At 46.5% G+C, this 16,370-nt stretch overlaps 1 protein-coding gene across 1 annotated transcript in view; it reads right to left on the bottom strand.

Annotated features, from left to right (window-relative positions):
• Positions 1 to 1,229: 1,229 nt before the first annotated feature.
• LOC119435212 (DNA-directed RNA polymerase I subunit RPA1) overlaps positions 1,230 to 16,370 on the bottom strand; it is a 38,184-nt gene continuing 23,043 nt past the window's right edge. The window contains exons 6-10 of the mRNA XM_037702129.2: positions 15,979 to 16,059; positions 11,043 to 11,210; positions 8,358 to 8,468; positions 4,477 to 4,669; positions 1,230 to 1,473 (exon numbers count right to left, since the gene is read on the bottom strand). Coding sequence (XP_037558057.2) covers positions 1,349 to 1,473; positions 4,477 to 4,669; positions 8,358 to 8,468; positions 11,043 to 11,210; positions 15,979 to 16,059 — 678 coding nt within the window. The 3' untranslated portion in view covers positions 1,230 to 1,348. The remainder of the gene's footprint in view (positions 1,474 to 4,476; positions 4,670 to 8,357; positions 8,469 to 11,042; positions 11,211 to 15,978; positions 16,060 to 16,370) is intronic.

Here is a 16,370-nt window from a genome sequence, read left to right as displayed (position 1 = left end):
GAAGAGGGCGCGCGAGAAAAATTGCGACGTAAAAAACCTAGTGTTCAATTGGCAGAGTTTGCCATGAACAATGTTTGCCAAACAATGTGTATTCTTTGAATGCTCTCGCGTGCCACTCTTTAAAGCGAAGCGAAGCTTAAGCGTCCTCGAAATTTTTTGTTCGTTTTCCATTCCCCGCTAGCACTTGCCTTCCCCAAGCGCAGTCACGTGGTTCAAGAGGAAACTACGCAGCGTGGTGCAGCCACTATTAAGGCAGAGAAATTTGGCAATGGCACCGCTACACGTGACCCGTTTGGCACCTTTTTTAATGATCAATACTCAGAAAAGTACATCTGAAATTTTTGCCTGTTTTTCCATGCAAAAGTGTCATGACAAACCCTTTTTTTACATACTTTGTACTCGTTCAGGATTGCCGACTTGCATGTTTCAACAGATGGTGCCAATGTGCTGTATGCAGCAAAACATTTCTATTCGTTCAGAATAAGTCAAGCAACTATCGAAGCTCAGATATGTACAGTTTGTAATAAAGTGTTCCTCGAGATGATGAGGGCAGACCACGATTGCTTGTGTTGCGACGAGCTTGGCTCCTGCGAACATGACGTGTGGCTTTTCGTCACAACGAAATTGGTTTGGTTGTGTAGCATGCCAATAGGCGGACCTCCGCAAAAAGGGAGCAGTGTTGCCTCGAACCACCTCAGTTTGCACAATCTCTGGGACCAGCTCACTGTGGATGACAGCAGCCGCAAAGTTATGGGAAGAGGGAAAGTTTAGTTTTAACAGTGGTACTGTGTTGAACCATGCCAACCACCATTACCACATAGCCAGAGAGGATAGTACGAGCCCTGACCCTTCGTGGATTATCGTGCAAAACAGCAGTCAACACTGGCAAAGTGCAGGGAAGAGGCAAAAGAGCTTTGCTCTTTTGCCTGAATTTGCCTCTTTTGCCTCTTTTGCCAAAATTCCTGAATTATGATCTGAAATTTAAAAAAGAAAAAAAGTTCATTCTATCGTGCATTAATGAACCAGCTCCTCCACTCTAGCCCAGAGAAGGCTTTTAGAGACATCTATAAACAAAGAGCATGTTTGCAGCACCCCCGGAGAGTTGAGGTGGCAGGTAGCGACAGGTGGTCCACAGGTGCGCATCTGTAACACCGCAAACACGGTTTCTGAGCACTTCTGCTGAATTAACTATACGATAAAATAAGCCCCAAAGAGAGACTACAATAAAAAAAATTTACAAAACATAATTAGTTTATTAGAACAAATGAGCATCAAAGATACAGTAAAGCTATTTTAGCAATCACAGTGGTCCTGTGACGCCAGTGACTCTACTAAACCAGCGATGGGTTTAGCGTGAGCGCAACTTGAAGCTGGGGGCCTGGGGCTGCCGTAGCTGCATGCAACCCGTGCCCAGGGGCACCACTCTGCCCACCACAAGCCGCGCAGATGGGGAGTTGAGATGGTCTTCAGCACCTGAAATGATAAAAACATGGGTGGGGAGAGGTCATAAACCATAACAACCATTGACGTTCTACCTCTTCACATGCAATATTGTTTTCAAGAAAGCCACCAAAATTAGGGATGTAAGTGGCAAGCTAAATGAATGCTTTCGGAATGATTCCCCTACTCCATGGGTTCTCAAAGTGGGTTCCGCGGAACCCTGGGGTTCCACAGGCCCCTGCTCGGGTTCCGCGAGCCACTGATAAATTTTCTGTGGTCCCACGCTCGCCAAGTGGCTAAAACGGCGAACACGAGGTGCGCTCAATCCACACAACCTCCATTACCCATGCCCGAGTGTCAAAAAGCACATCACAGTGCGTAACGGCAACTCGCGAACTGCGCAGTAAATCCGCAACCAGCTTGTAGCCACCCAACCTCCGAAAACGGGCAGCCATGGGCAGCGCGCCTAAGCTTTTGCACTTGAATCTCGGCAGCCGTAACTTACCACCATGCGCATTTCTCCCGTTTGTAGATAGGGTAGGTGCCGATAGCATGCGCACTGACGTATACGTCGGAGGAATAAAAAAATTAATGCGCGGAGCATCGCAAATGCCCGCCGCAAAAGAGAAAAAAACGGCGCTAGCATCCAAAAACGAAGTGGCGCAGTCCGCATCGCTATGGTCCTCAGCAGCAATCGTACGCGATATGTAACTGACAGCAACGCCGGAACGCTTCGTGCCTAATTGTGCCCGCAAAGCCTTTATTCTTGCGTTAATCACCGCGCGTAACACTGCGTTGGTGGCTAGCCGCGTGCCTTCATAAGTACGTAGTTGCCATCTATGATCGCGTCGATAGCTACCACAGTATCGTCCGCAGCGGTTGCAGCAAAGAGTAGTTTCATTTTCACTCGGTGCGCACATCGGCTGCGTGCCTTCACAACTGCATAGTCGCCATCCATGATCGCGTCGATAGCGACCGCGGTGCCGTGCGCACTTGTTGCAGCAAATGGTAGTTTCGTTTTGACTTGGTGCGTGCGTCGGCCGCCTGCCTTCTGAACCGCAAGGTCGCCGTCGCGTCGATAACAGCCGCGGTTTCGTCCGCAGCGGTTGCGGCAAGCAGTAGTTTCGCTTTGACTCAGTGCAAAATGTCGAAGATGAAGAGCACCGGCTACATCGCGATGGACAGACAATTTGTTGGTGACCAGCTCACTAGCGAAGAATAATCGGGATGTGCGCGCAGTAGTGAAAAGCGTGTCTCAGATGAAAACCCGCGCCGCGGCCACGCTGCGAAGGATATCGCGAGGCCTTTGCCGCTGCTAGCTCTAATCAGTCATGATATGAGAATTTCAGCTTCTGCACTGCTCTTGTGCGAAATAGAAGCAAGACTTGCTGATTCATTCAGTAAATAAAAGCGTGTTGACGTAGTAAGCATTCACTTATTGTTTTCTTGATACCCTGGATAATGGGACATTTGGTTAATTAGGACATTTTATTCGGTTAATTCGGGGAGGGGGGGGGGGTTCCTTGGCGTTTCATGGAGCTTATCAGGGTTCCCTGGAACTGACATGCTTGAGAATCCCTGCCCTACTCAAAAGTGAGAGAGAAAAATGCTCTATTAAATATATACAGGGTGTCCCCATTAACTTTAGTCAATCTTTAAAATTACGTATTCCACAGTGTTTTAAGGGAATGCAACCAAATGCATGTTGTTGGTTATTCTATACAGCAAGTTAAACTATGGCTTTTTTTGTTCACCTACACTTCATGCAGGCTTGTGCAGCGCGGAGGCTATGACATTTTGTGCTGCACTTCACTGACTGGATTCTAGCCAATTGAGCAGACTTCACGTCAAGCAGATGAAAAGCTAGAACTGAAATTCAGGCTAGTTGGTTATTCATGATCATCAAATAACACTGCAATTTATTAACAGAAGCTTAGTATATTGAATGAATCACAATAAGCTCATTAAATGGGTGTTTTCAATAACAAAACTGAAAGAAAGAATGGTGCCATTAGGCTTGCCAGAATTAACGCATAGCTAAGCTGACAGAGAACCAGCACAGTTCTTTGACACGGCTTCTAAAATTAAGGAGCACCCGCAGCACACTGAAAATCTCGGAGGCAATGCGCCAAGATATGTGTCATATTCGTTAACTACCAGGTGCGCACGTCAACTGTTTAGGTTCTATAAAAGGTTTAAATAAGAAAATTACACAATTGCCAGCCCTGCAGCTTTGCTAAGATTGTTTCTACGGCATATACTACTCATTTATAACCAATTTAGCCAAAGTGAAGTATCATCGCATTTGGCCTTTTGAAGCATCAATCACATAATTGCAAGGTTATTCAATCAATTACCCAGCCCTTCTAAAATGTACAAGGACACCTAAGCAGTTGTGAAAGTGAAAGCATTAATGTCCAATCGAACGCCGTCGAGCGGTCCTCCGAGTTATGAACAACTCGCAGGCGTTGCGACACTTGGCGCATTTTGATTTGGCCTTACCAAGGCGCAGTTAGAATGCAGGCGACAGCCTGCGCGGACAAGGAATGCGCCGATAACACAGGCTTCCGAGAGCGAGAGTGACGTGGCGTCGCGGCGATGCCCTCTCCCTTCACGCAACACCTGACGCGCTACTACGGCAGCAGGTGTTGACTTTCACCTGCTCCGCATCCGTCAAGGCAATGGGAACTACATCGAGGCCCGCTCGTGACGTGGCATCACAGCCAATGGGACTTTAGGTGCCATTTCAGCTGCTACAGACTACAGACACCATCATTTTCATTCAATGGGCCATTTGACACCATCACATCAAACTGCTTCCAATATCAGTCATGCTTTTAGGCTTCAACCACGAAACATCCATAGCTCGCCAAGCCTGTTTCATGTTGCCTACACATTTAGCAACAAATACAGGTGGGAGTTGGTGCTCGTGCCCTTGTGATAGTGTTTGTTGCCACTACCTACCACAACAAGTACGTATTTCTCAATAGCTAGCTCAGGCGAGAACATCGCTCAGGAAACAGAGGCACACCGTACCGGCAAGCGTGGCTGACTTGAGAAAGTTCATGGTGGTCTCGAAGGTCATCTGCTGCAGGGGCGAGGAATTGCTCTCCATGGCTATGCGGTTGCAGGCACGGTAGCTGCCGTCAAACGTCATGTAGTCGGCGACGAGCAGCAGGTGCCTCGGGTCCACCTCGATGCCATACACGGCGAACACGTTGGCCACCTCCTGCGCAGAGTTTGTGAAAGCCGTATTTTGCCGTATTCACAGACTGGCTGGTTCATATTACACAGAGTGTTTCAGCGACATCTGTTAGTGATTATTAAAAACAGCGTGATTTGAGACAAAATGCTGACCATATATTGTAGCAGTGGTGGACATTAGGATTCGTGCAGTAATATCCAATATGATGACAGACTGATTTTAATTAAGTATTCTACCATTAAGTTCTGGAAGCATGCTGTATTTGCAGACTTGAAGTCAGTCAGTAGACAATGCCCAAAACCACTTGTTGGAGCTCCGTGTGTTGTGCCATTTTCTAGAATAGGCACCAGACAGCCGTCGTAATGCACCAGCAGAGCGCTGGCAAACAGCGCCGCTAACGGCAGCAGTAAGAGCACTGGCATGTGATGCAGACAACGGGCAAAGGTGCACATGGCGCTTCCTGTGATTTCGCGCTGCGGTTTTTAAGGCCTAACGAACCGGAAAATGCATTTTCGTGCATCTGCTCTTGAGAAAGGTTGCCGCTTGTATGAGGCAGGTCACATTCATGACATCCAGGGGGTGTATTCTGTATGTGTCCACCTAGTGCACATGTCCATGTCGTCTGTTGAAGTTCTGATTGGCTGGGCTGGGGTACGCATCAGAAGGAGACAGGTGCCTCCAGCCAAACAGCATTTCAGCAGCAGACGAAATGGACATGTCCACTATGTGGACACTTACAGACTAGCCCGCCAGTAGTACGTAAAGCAGAAAACAAGTGCAAATTGCAATGCAACTGCACCAAGCAAAGAAAGCTCACCGCGACAAGCTAGGACGTTGAACGTCAACAGTTATTTTGAAGATGTTTTGCTGCGTACGTTAACATTGCCGTGCATTCAATCATGCAGCCTGGCAAAGCACAAAGAAATCACAGACAAAGGGAGACGTAGGTCTCCTTTGTTTTTTGAGTTGTTTCGCCAATTGCGCGTGTGTCGGTATGCTGCCGTTCTCTTTCTTTTTTGCAATGCTTTGCCGATTCTAAAGTCTTAGAAACTAGCCCAACCTTCAGTCAGTCTATTTCACACAGCTTGGCACGACAAGAACCGGCGGTGGCAGCCAGTACACGTGTAAGGCTGGCATTCGCCATCGATGCAGAGCACAAAAGAGTCGTGCACTAGGCGCAGACGAGAGTAAGAAAAATACAGTGCAATTCTGATAATGCTAATTAACGGATAATTCGAACTGCTCTGCTGGTCCTGGCGAAGTCCTACATATTTGAAAAGACAAAAAAATGTCGCAGTTTCACATGAAAAGTGAAGCATTTATTGTGATAGCAAGGTGGCAGACGACAACACTGAAGCAAAGCTCGTAGTTTCATCATTCGTATAAACTGCAGTGAACATTCGCTTATTAATTAGATTACCATGCACGGTGTCGCGCGTGCACGGGCAAACATGAGCAGATCTCACTCGATGACCGCTGACACTCGCTATGATAACACTGGCGCAATGAAGAGCAGCAGCGGCGGCGAGCGAATGCAAAGTAGGCGCAGGAGAACACAGCGCACACAAAGCCATCAGCACTCAGTGAGCGTAGCCCTTGTACCCACAGCAGATTACCTCCAAGGTGCGCGCAGCTGTGCTCAGCCGCGCCATTCGCAGCCGCCCCCGTACTCTAGGAAATGCGTTCCAACCTGCTCCTCTCCCCTTCCCCTCCAAGCACGTGCTCACCTCTCCACTCCCACCCTTGCACACACGAGGAGACAGTGTGCACTCGCCCCCCCTCCCTGCGCACACAAGATGCCGCCACACTAAGCCACCATCCTTCTCGGCTCTCCCTCATACCAACAGTGGCACTAGCTAGCCACAGATTTTCTAGCGAATGGTTATAATTTGTACACTGGTTGACTTCAATTCCCCAGTTACATGCCACCAACGATCATTAAGAAGGTACATAGAAAGAATTAGTTTATTAATAAACGAATTGGCAATTAGCACACAAGTTCTTGTGCCTGCCAGTGCTATAAATCTTGGAGAGAAAAAATAAAAATCTGTATCAAGTTCCCTATTCCTAATGATAAGAGATACTCCTTGACTGAAATGACCAGTATTACCCAATGCATACGGTTTCATATTAGTAATACTAGAAAGAAAGGTCATGATGGTGTGCACAAGTGCCGCCAGTACAGCACATTGTCAGAATCATAACTACAGTGGAACCCGGCTGGTACGTTTCTCACTTTTGCGTTTTCCCAGCTGCCATGTCACGTTTTCGCAGTCCCGGCGCAAATCCCATTGACTACCATGTGTTATGTTCCCATTTGATACATCACCATTCTGTAATGTTCCCACTTCTTATGTTGTGCTTGAATGTGGCAGTCACGTAAATTTAGCGGTCAAGAGAGAAGTTTGCTCTCCCAAGTTGCTATAAGGTCAACAAATTGCAACAATCGACTGATACACTGCAGCAAGTGACCGATGTTTGCGACAAAGAATCCAAGTGTGGGTCTAAAATGCAGCGGTCATGATGCGTTCCTGGCTCTGCAATCACTCGCGGTGCATGCAGTCAGCAAAAGCATAGTCCTTTGAGATCTGTTTCTGTTACTCAGAGGCAACCAACGCTAGGGTGTGGATTTCGACACCACCTAATAAGCAAGCTTGAATTAACGAGATTCTACTTACAGTGTTGACCACTTATAATGTAACCGCTTATAGTGCAGGACCGGATATAGTGCGGTCTTTTCAGACTCCCGTTAATTTTCCCATAGCACTCCATGTATACACGTATTGTTTATAGTGCAGTTGCGGGAAATGAAATGCCGGTTACAAGTGCGGCTGCCTGGGCGTACGGAAGTCAGCGGAGATGGCGAACGCTCCCCTCAAACGGGCGCCCCAAGGAGTGCTCGAGGAAGAGAGACGAAGTGGAGGAGAAGTGCACATGGTGCGAACGAATAGCCAGTGAGGCTGAAACCAGAATATTGAGTGCGAGTCATGAAATATCACGGCGCGCATAGCGAGCGCCACGAAACTGCCAACGCCGGCCAATGCTCCCCGGCGCCAGCTGCCCGAAGTTTCGTTTTCTGCCGTTATCGGGAAGCGGGCGTTTGCCGGCGTGGGCAGTTTCGTTGGCCGGCCTGGGACAGCGCCGCTGCTTCCCTCTGCGCCGTAGCCGCAGCATGCAAGGTCAACACGTGACTAAAAAGTAGAGGAAGCATAAAGGAGAAAGCAGGGTTCACTGCCATTTTCTATGCGTGGCTACGGTAGCGTGGCTGAGACGTCGGCACGTACACGCATGTTCCGGCACAACGCAGAATCGGCGACCTTGCCATTCGAGAGAGGGTGAAATTTCCGCCGTGGTCTTTCTTCTTTTTTTTTTTTGTTCGCGCACGACATTGAGGGGTCTCTCCTAAGCTTTTACTCTATGGCGGTACCGGAGCAATGCCGGTCGGAGTTACCGCCGCACAATTTGGTTCGAATTAACGAGATATGACTGTATATTGAATGCAAATGTTCTAGCAGCATTCCTCGACTGTCGCATACGCGTGGCGGCTCGGTGCACATGTTTTGCATGTGTGCGGGCCTTGAAAATTGTTGTTTTGGTTATAGTGCGGTACCGCTTATAGTGCTGATATTCGCGACTCCGGCGACTTACGTTATAAGCGGTCTAAACTGTACTACAGTGGCCACGTAATAAGCCCACATGCTTACAAACTTACCCTAGCAATCGCTGTTCTTGCCGCTTCAATGCCAAAAGTGTTGGCAATGGCATGAATGTCATTGCTGTAGATGCGCTTCAGGTCAATTATTTCACCGTACCGGAACATCTCCTGTAACACATAGTGCACCATCAGGAATACTGCATAACACTGACGGCCCCAAAGAAGGCACAGAGAAGGGCTCTGCTATTGCCACACAACTGTGCCCATAAGTGTTAAAGATTCACATGCAGCTCTCCCAGTTTGCTGGTGGGATTAAAACATCGAGTCCCATTAAACTTATTTACCTTATTTGTTAGACAACGCATGATTGTCATGATGCTGGAGACAAAAGGCAACATTAACAGTCACCTGATCAGGCCTTTAGAGCCACAATATACATTCACTACACGACATTGAAGAAAAAAAATTATACGTAGAGGTTAACAACCAGCTTGTTCATTACTACTTAAGAAGAATTATACCTTCTTTAGCAAAAGAAAAATTGTTAACGAAAAGCACAACAAAATTGCATGTTCAATAGAGAAGTCTAGGGTATAACTAATTAAACCTCGATACAGTCGACTTCCCTTGATTCAACCCTGACGGGACTGACTAAATAGATAAAATTAGCCAGCGGGTCGAATTAAACAAGATGCACAAAAAAAATGCCTAAATACACTGCTTATTTATTTGGTAGTATTTTCCCGATTCTAACATGTCCCCAAATCAATCGTGTGCCTACTATCTAGGTGTGCAAAGTAGAACACTAATGTGGAAATTACATTAATACTCCTAAACATAAAAGAAATGTAACGCACACCCACTTATCGAGCAATAAAAATTTGCAAAGGTCTAATATGTGTTGCACAACAAAGGCCAGTTTTCTAAAGCTAGCTTCGCTTCACTATGCTTTAAAGTCAGCTTTGCCACAATGCACCTGTATTATGTGGTAAAGCATATGAACGCCACGACGGCGGTTTTGGTTTCATGTGCGGCCCAATTTATTTTGAAAAAAAAAAAAAAGAAAAGGCGCTTATTATAATCGGCTAAATACCGTAATCGGACATTGTGAGCTACAGTTATTGCTAGAAAATTTTCCCAGCGCAGGCCGAAAAAAGGCTTTTTTGATGGGAGATGATGTGCGTTCGATGCGTTCACTGGTCCCTAAGCTCGGCCGAAATAGACGCTGCAACTAAAGGGGTCACTATTGGGGTCCCCATAAAGGCATGCTCACTGGTCAAGTTCAAATTATCCGGTGGAGGCCAATTTTAGGATCGAAATCACAAAAGTATGGGCACATAGAAATACATGGGCGCGGGCCAGGATCAAATTATCCAACAAATCAAGTTAGCCAGTCGAATTAGCAGAAGTCTACTGTATAATAAACTTCAATATGACAAAATTCTCAATATAACGAAATATTTACCCTCCTATAACTTCTTGTCGAACCTCAACATAACGAAGTGTGTTTAAGCATGTTTTCAATAGAACAAAGTGTCACTGCCGCCGCGAGGGTATATTGAGGCAATAAATGAAATCTTTTGCAGACGCAGATCGTCAAGTGGTTGCATTACATGTGGCTGCTTGGGCACGCACCTCCGAAATTGCATGGCACGTAACAGAGAGCAGCCGCTAAAGTGTAACAGCAAGGCCCTCTGGCCATTATGTTTCATATAAAGCCCAGGTGCGATGAGTGTAGTGTCAAATTCACATGTTCGTTTTTCTTTGTTGTGCTTGTTGTTGGCTTTTCTGCCTGTCTTTCATTTTGCTGTGTGCGATAGGCCCTAAGTCGAGTTATACAGCTGGGGGACAGAGTTTGTCCACTCATAAAAGGGAAACACTGATCCACACTGATAAACTTTGAGATGCTGGTGAGCAGGGTGGCCTAGTGTGCTGGTCAAAAACACAGGTGCCAAAAAGCAGATGGCTTGCGATAATGGCAGATGGCCAGTAGTGGCTGTGAGGACAAGCTGTTGTGTTCGCATAAAAGTTCCCATAAAATTTACCCCACATTATAAATGCACGCCCTCCAACTTTGCTTCAGTTTTTCAGGAAAAAAGTGTGTTTATTGAGCGAGTAGATATATATATATAGAGAGAGAGAGAGACTATCTAAAAGATCAAATAGTAGATATTTTATTTGTGAATCAAATTGGTCGAACGTTCGCTATTCGATTTGATTCAGTGATATTGGAGCATTCGCACACGCTACTTTCAAGAGCAGTTAAGGCTCTACAGTTACCATTACTGCGTGCAAGGCCGTTAACAAACACAATCTGCAGTGCCAAACACGTGAACTAAGGTGAAATATTTGGACTACCAACGAACACTGTAAATAGTCATTTTCTCCTTCCCATATACTATCCTATCTGCTGTTGTCCTTTACTCCACTACTACCAACCCCCAGTGCTGATCGTCGTTCAGGTGTCAGCAGAGACAGCTAAACAGTTACAGTGCAGCCAGTAATAATTTCCTACATTTTTTCTAATGAATAAACAACCAATAACACACTTCTCTGTTGCCAATTGTGGCACATATCGTGCAAGGTCAAACACTACATGGTTAACATTTAAGATAAAAATGACATGCAGCTCGGCCTATGTATTACGGCCAGCCAGTCACATTGCTCTGGTTCGAATCAACAGGGCTGTTTTCCTTCGCAAGTAAAAAATGAAACAAGACAAAAGAAAGGAAAAGCACCCACCACAAAGTTGACACCTTCTGTCTGGAGCATCTTTCCACACCCCGACTTGTCCTTGGTGTCCTTGACTAGGAATGCCCGAGTAATGTTAGGCACGGCATGGAACACTGCCTTCGCAGACTCTTCTTCCACCAGCGAGGCGAAGTCAAACTTGCTCCCTTTAAGCTCAAGCTGCAGCAAAGGAATGAAAAACATCTGAATTGGGTTCCTTACTACAGATGTCTTGAAATACAGTCGACCGATTTTCCGGACACCCGATTATTCGAACGCCTTCGCGGCACCGCCACGTACCCCATAGAGTCAATGTATAGAAGCATTCAAATTTGACGCAAAAATTCTTCGCCGTCCGATTTTACGGACTTTTTGCCATGATCATAGGTCCAAAACAGCATTTGTAGCCACCACCGAAGCCATTTTGATTATCTCGCCTCCTCGAACCGGCTCTCTCGCACGCGGATACGCTGGCAGCCGTAGCCACCACCGCGGCAACGCTAGGCCTAGCTACTTCGACGTTCGCTACCAAGCTTCTTTGTGTTCAGTGCTGTGTTCTTCATTGAAACAATTCGCCACTATTAGCAGTGGCGCCGACTCCGCCTTTGTAATCCTCGCCAACGTCTTAGAAACTCAGAGAGCACGGTGCATTGCATAATGCTGGTTCCCGAAAGTCAGCTTCGCCTCAATACAGCAGTGTTACGCAGTGAAGCATACACAAAGTATTGTGGTGAACCATATCAAGAGTGGAAAGGGGCAATCCGCCTTTTTCATTTTCCTGTGCTGCCCTCTGCCGCGCGCCACTGGAAACGTTTTGGTAGGGTGCTGGGGCTTTCGCCGGTTGATTTGTGAACCTGCGCCCGTGTTAAGTGCGCATCGGTTGTGCGTTTCGTGGATCGCGAATAATTATTAATGGCTTCTGTAGGGCAACATGTCGTTCCTGGAAGCCCTGTAGCACTCACCAACTATATACATGTAGGGTGAGCAGGCCTGAGTGTGCTGTTTTGTTTACAGTGCGGCCGATAAAGGCACGCTGAGTTCCCTCTGCCGTAGCGGCTGCTTTGGAGTTTGTTGGCTCTAACTCCTGCACTTGCACCTCGCTTTTTTTTTGTAATTCTTTTTACACATTCTTTAGACATTTCGCATAAATAAGATGTTTTCGAGTGCGCAACCTTCCGCGTCGGATTTAGCAAAGCGATGCACTTGTTTACATCGGCATCTACAGCCACAGAGCGTTGTTAGCGTCAAAAAATGGGGGAAAGGTGCATATATATGAAAAGGCGCTGATATGAATGAATGTCAAAACGTATAATAAAACACATATCTGCTCATATGAGCCGCGTTGTTCCATCGTGAGACAAGTCAGTATGAGCGGCTGAGCCACTTAAACAACGGCGACTGTGATCCAGTTACAAATATTGGGCTGTTAATTTATTACTGATTCTCGCTTTTCTTTAACTTCGCGATAGTTAGTTTGCGCGTGTCATAAAGCATTATTAGAGCAAACTGTGCTCGCATAAGCGCTCATTTAAAGCCGTGTTGTTCTCCTGCAAAAACTCGGATGCCATCGCTGACACCGTTGGTATATAACTGAGCGAAGCGGCTGTTTATGCTGCTGTACCGAATGTACCGTCTCTTGTTTCGGGTTTGACGCAGAGATAAAGAGTACATCTCAGGAATTAAGAAATGTGTCAGCATGCCAACACGTAAAAACCCACCCATCTACGTTGCGAATACGACCGGCAGCCTACGGGAACGGTGACGTACAGATGTTGGCACAGGCGTTGGGCACAGCGCTGTGCCCCGCTTGCAACTTATTGTGTACGTGGCGATCGAAGCGAAGAGTCGTTTATTTCAAATTGCTAAGGCTAGAATTGAACTATAAAAGCAGTTTCCTTCATTATAACTTGCTTACTTTTCAGTACCGGTTCGCCAGTAGCGGGTGTGCGAACTCGACGGCGCCAGGCCTAATTAACCTTCACTGAACAGGATCAACATTGGATCAAACTTATGTGCACGGATAGAGAGGGTAGAATCTTGTGCATTTCAACTTCGTAGGCATTCTTGAGCTCACTTTGAGCGCGATTATTTACATATACTAACGAAGCCGTTGCGGCTATCGTGTTATCGGTTCGAAGGCCGATCGCGCGCGGTTCGGTCGAATGATGGTGGGCACGCTGATTTTATCGGTGCCGTCGACAAGACAGCCCGTCGCAGTACAACTCGCGCTCGTCGGTTACGTCTTGTAGGTCTGGTATGATAAAATGGTCTCAGCGACACAGTGCTGAATGGTCGGCCAATCGTAGGCGTGCGCGTCTTGTCGGTCTCGTATCGACCCAGTGTTACCGCGCCTTGAACGAGTACGTGAAGTCGGGCACACGCTGCCACTACCAGCAAGCGAGGACCGACGCTGCAAGAAGTCTTCGTCAGCAACGTGTTTTTAAGTGTCGTCCAAGTGTAACGCAGGGGTTTATCGATAAATTTGCTATTACAGCCATCAATGCAAGGCGGCAACTACGTGGTTCCCTGTGCAGTCTGGACGAAGCCCTCACCGCTTTTTGTTAAATGTGAAGTTGCAGTCTTACGCTACGCACGTTTTCGGTACCGCAGCGACGTCGAGCTGCCAGTGAAGTTTAAACGAGGTACACAGCACGAGTTTGCACTTGCAGTAGCGCGCGTGCGAGCGCATTCTTTTTTTTTTTTCGGGGGACGTTTCCTCGAGACGGGGCCGCACGGCCGCGCGCGCGACCCTTCCAAAACGTTTCGCGACTAATCCGCCAGGGCAGGGCGCATGCGCCGTAGCGCCGTGAAAAAGGCGATTGTCACAGGACACGGTATGTTTTCCTTAATTACACACGCATGCCCCCGCCGTCTCCTATAGTACGAGCTACAATACGCCTAATAAGTGTTGAAAATCAGACGTTGACTGTATGTGTAAGTGAAGTTTATTTTCTATTCATTTATTTCATTACCCATAGTGCATTCAGGTATGCAATGGTATATACAAGAAAGAGGTCTCAAAGCTAAGTACTGTAAGGGCAAGACCTGCTGTTAATACTAACAATGAGAAAAAAAATATTATTACAGCAGTGAGGAAAGTGTTATATAGGCATAAAAAGATAAGCCTAAATATATAAATAGTGGGACATAACTATGAAAACACAAAAACCACATAAGGATACTAAATCAAGCTACATAGTGCAAAAAAAATGTGCATCTCACACCTAAATAAAATCATGGGAGAGTGTTCTTTATGGTAGTGAATAATGAGTTCTAAAATGATATTGAGCAAAGTTAGCAGTAAGCTTACAATAGAGTTGAACCCCACAATAGCAAAAGCCTGAGGCAATTAAATTCTCACCACAACGAAATGTCTTCGTGTCCCATAGGATTCGATGCATTGCTTTATCTCTCGACAACCAAATGTCACTAAACTGCAATCCCGCATTAACATAATTTTCCAGAACATTAGTCCCCATATTACCTACCCGTGCAATGCTAACATAAGAAAGTCCAAAAAGTGCTCAAATGCATTTTCTGCCCGCTTAAATTGTACAAAATATTGCCACAACACGCTTGCATAGGTGCCACCATTTTCATTTACAAATACACTGTGAAGTGCCAAAAGTGATTTCAGGCACCAGAAACATATTGTGGCTGCCATCTTGTTGGTCGATTGCCCATTCCAAATGGCACGGTCAGGTCACCACCTACCTGTACTGACACTCAACAACGATTTGCTTATTATGCATAGTGCATGCATATTCTGAGGCTTGGTTTGTGTAAAAGTTGGCCGGTGGTTTGCAGAAAAAACAAAGCAAGTCCACCAACGTGGACTTGTTAAGGCACTTGAGATGGAGTCCACTGCGTGAGCAGCCAGGCCGCCAGCCGTGATTGAGAACAGGGGCCGGATCACGTCACCGAAAGTGATGATTTGAAAATACAGCCCCCGACTCAAACACGCTTGTTTCGCTCGCTACACCCCCAGCAGGCATTGTGCGAGGATTTCACACTGCCGCAAAACGCCTGCATTCTCGGTCGACCACTTACGCAAGATTTCACATGACTCGTCACCGGATGCGTCGGCATCTACGGCGACACTGTTCCACGTACACGAGCAACAGCGTTCCTAGCAGAAATACAGCATGCACAGAACTGCAGGAACACTGCTGCTAATAGACACTGACGCCTCCGGTGTCGAGTCGTGTGAACTCTCGCAGAAGTGATCATATCCCTCCATGCCAGCGCCACCAGCGTGTCACACTTTAGTGCTGTTAAGTGGTTCTAGACTGGACAGCTTCAAGCATGCCTCACCGAAGTAGGCTAACAATATTTTGACAGTAAACTTTCATTTTTCAGCACATTCTCTGTCTCTGCTGTCTTATTAAAAGCCAACATTTTTCACTTTCTCCACCAATTTCATTACTTCGGATAGCATTATTGATTCACTAGCATTATTGATTCCAGTCTAGTCCAGTCCTGGAGTGTTGTGGACATCTTTCCCTTTTTCTATATTCCAGGTTTCTCCTGTTGTACTGGTGTGGACAGAGTCCACTATCGAGGTGTTCTTCATAAGTCAGTGGCAGTGGCATCCCTCTACAAGGCACAACATCTTGAAAAGTAACGCTAAAGGGACACTAAAGGCCAACACTGGCCTTATACCTCATAATAGTCATTATGGTTGTTCATAATCACAGCAAAACAAAAAATTGGGCCAGTTGATATTGATGGAGTATGATGTACTGTAGCACGATAGATGCAAAACAAGACGAAGGTAAAGCACAGACAAAGATCACTTCGTGTGTTAAATTTGTCTCGTGTCACGCCCATCGTGCTACACTACATCACATTCATAATCAGCGAATAACAGCTTGCCGGCTATGGGAAAAGATGTAAAAGAAGCATGCAAGGTCCACCCACAAACAGGGCACACTAAAAGCTGACTCACCTGGAATGTAAACGTACACCACTCCTCCTTGGCATCGTCATAGTCGTACTCCAGAACCCAAGTGTTGTACTTCACGACCGACTGTTGGCAGGAGAGAAAAATTCAATCGCTTAAAAGAAGCATTGACATGATGGACTGGAGCAGGGATTTTGGCAGTGAACAGCGTATCACATGACACGTGTATCATCAAAACGGGCTGCCCTAGCCATGTCCAGCCTTCTCAACTTGCAGGCCAGATTAGAAATGCTGGCTGCTGTTTCTGTCAGTCAATTTGGCAGTCATCTGTCCTCTATCCAGCCTACTCAGTGTCAAGTCTGTAAACATGGGCCGCATTGGTCTGGCTCGCTAGGCTAGCCATCTGGTGTGGAATCGTGTTTGAAATCGCAAAGGCA

This window comes from Dermacentor silvarum, unplaced genomic scaffold (genome assembly GCF_013339745.2).
Source record: "Dermacentor silvarum isolate Dsil-2018 unplaced genomic scaffold, BIME_Dsil_1.4 Seq531, whole genome shotgun sequence".
Classification (NCBI taxonomy): domain Eukaryota; kingdom Metazoa; phylum Arthropoda; class Arachnida; order Ixodida; family Ixodidae; genus Dermacentor; species Dermacentor silvarum.
The sequence above is the reverse complement of the archived record's forward strand: the minus strand, read 5'-3'. Positions and strand labels throughout refer to the sequence as shown.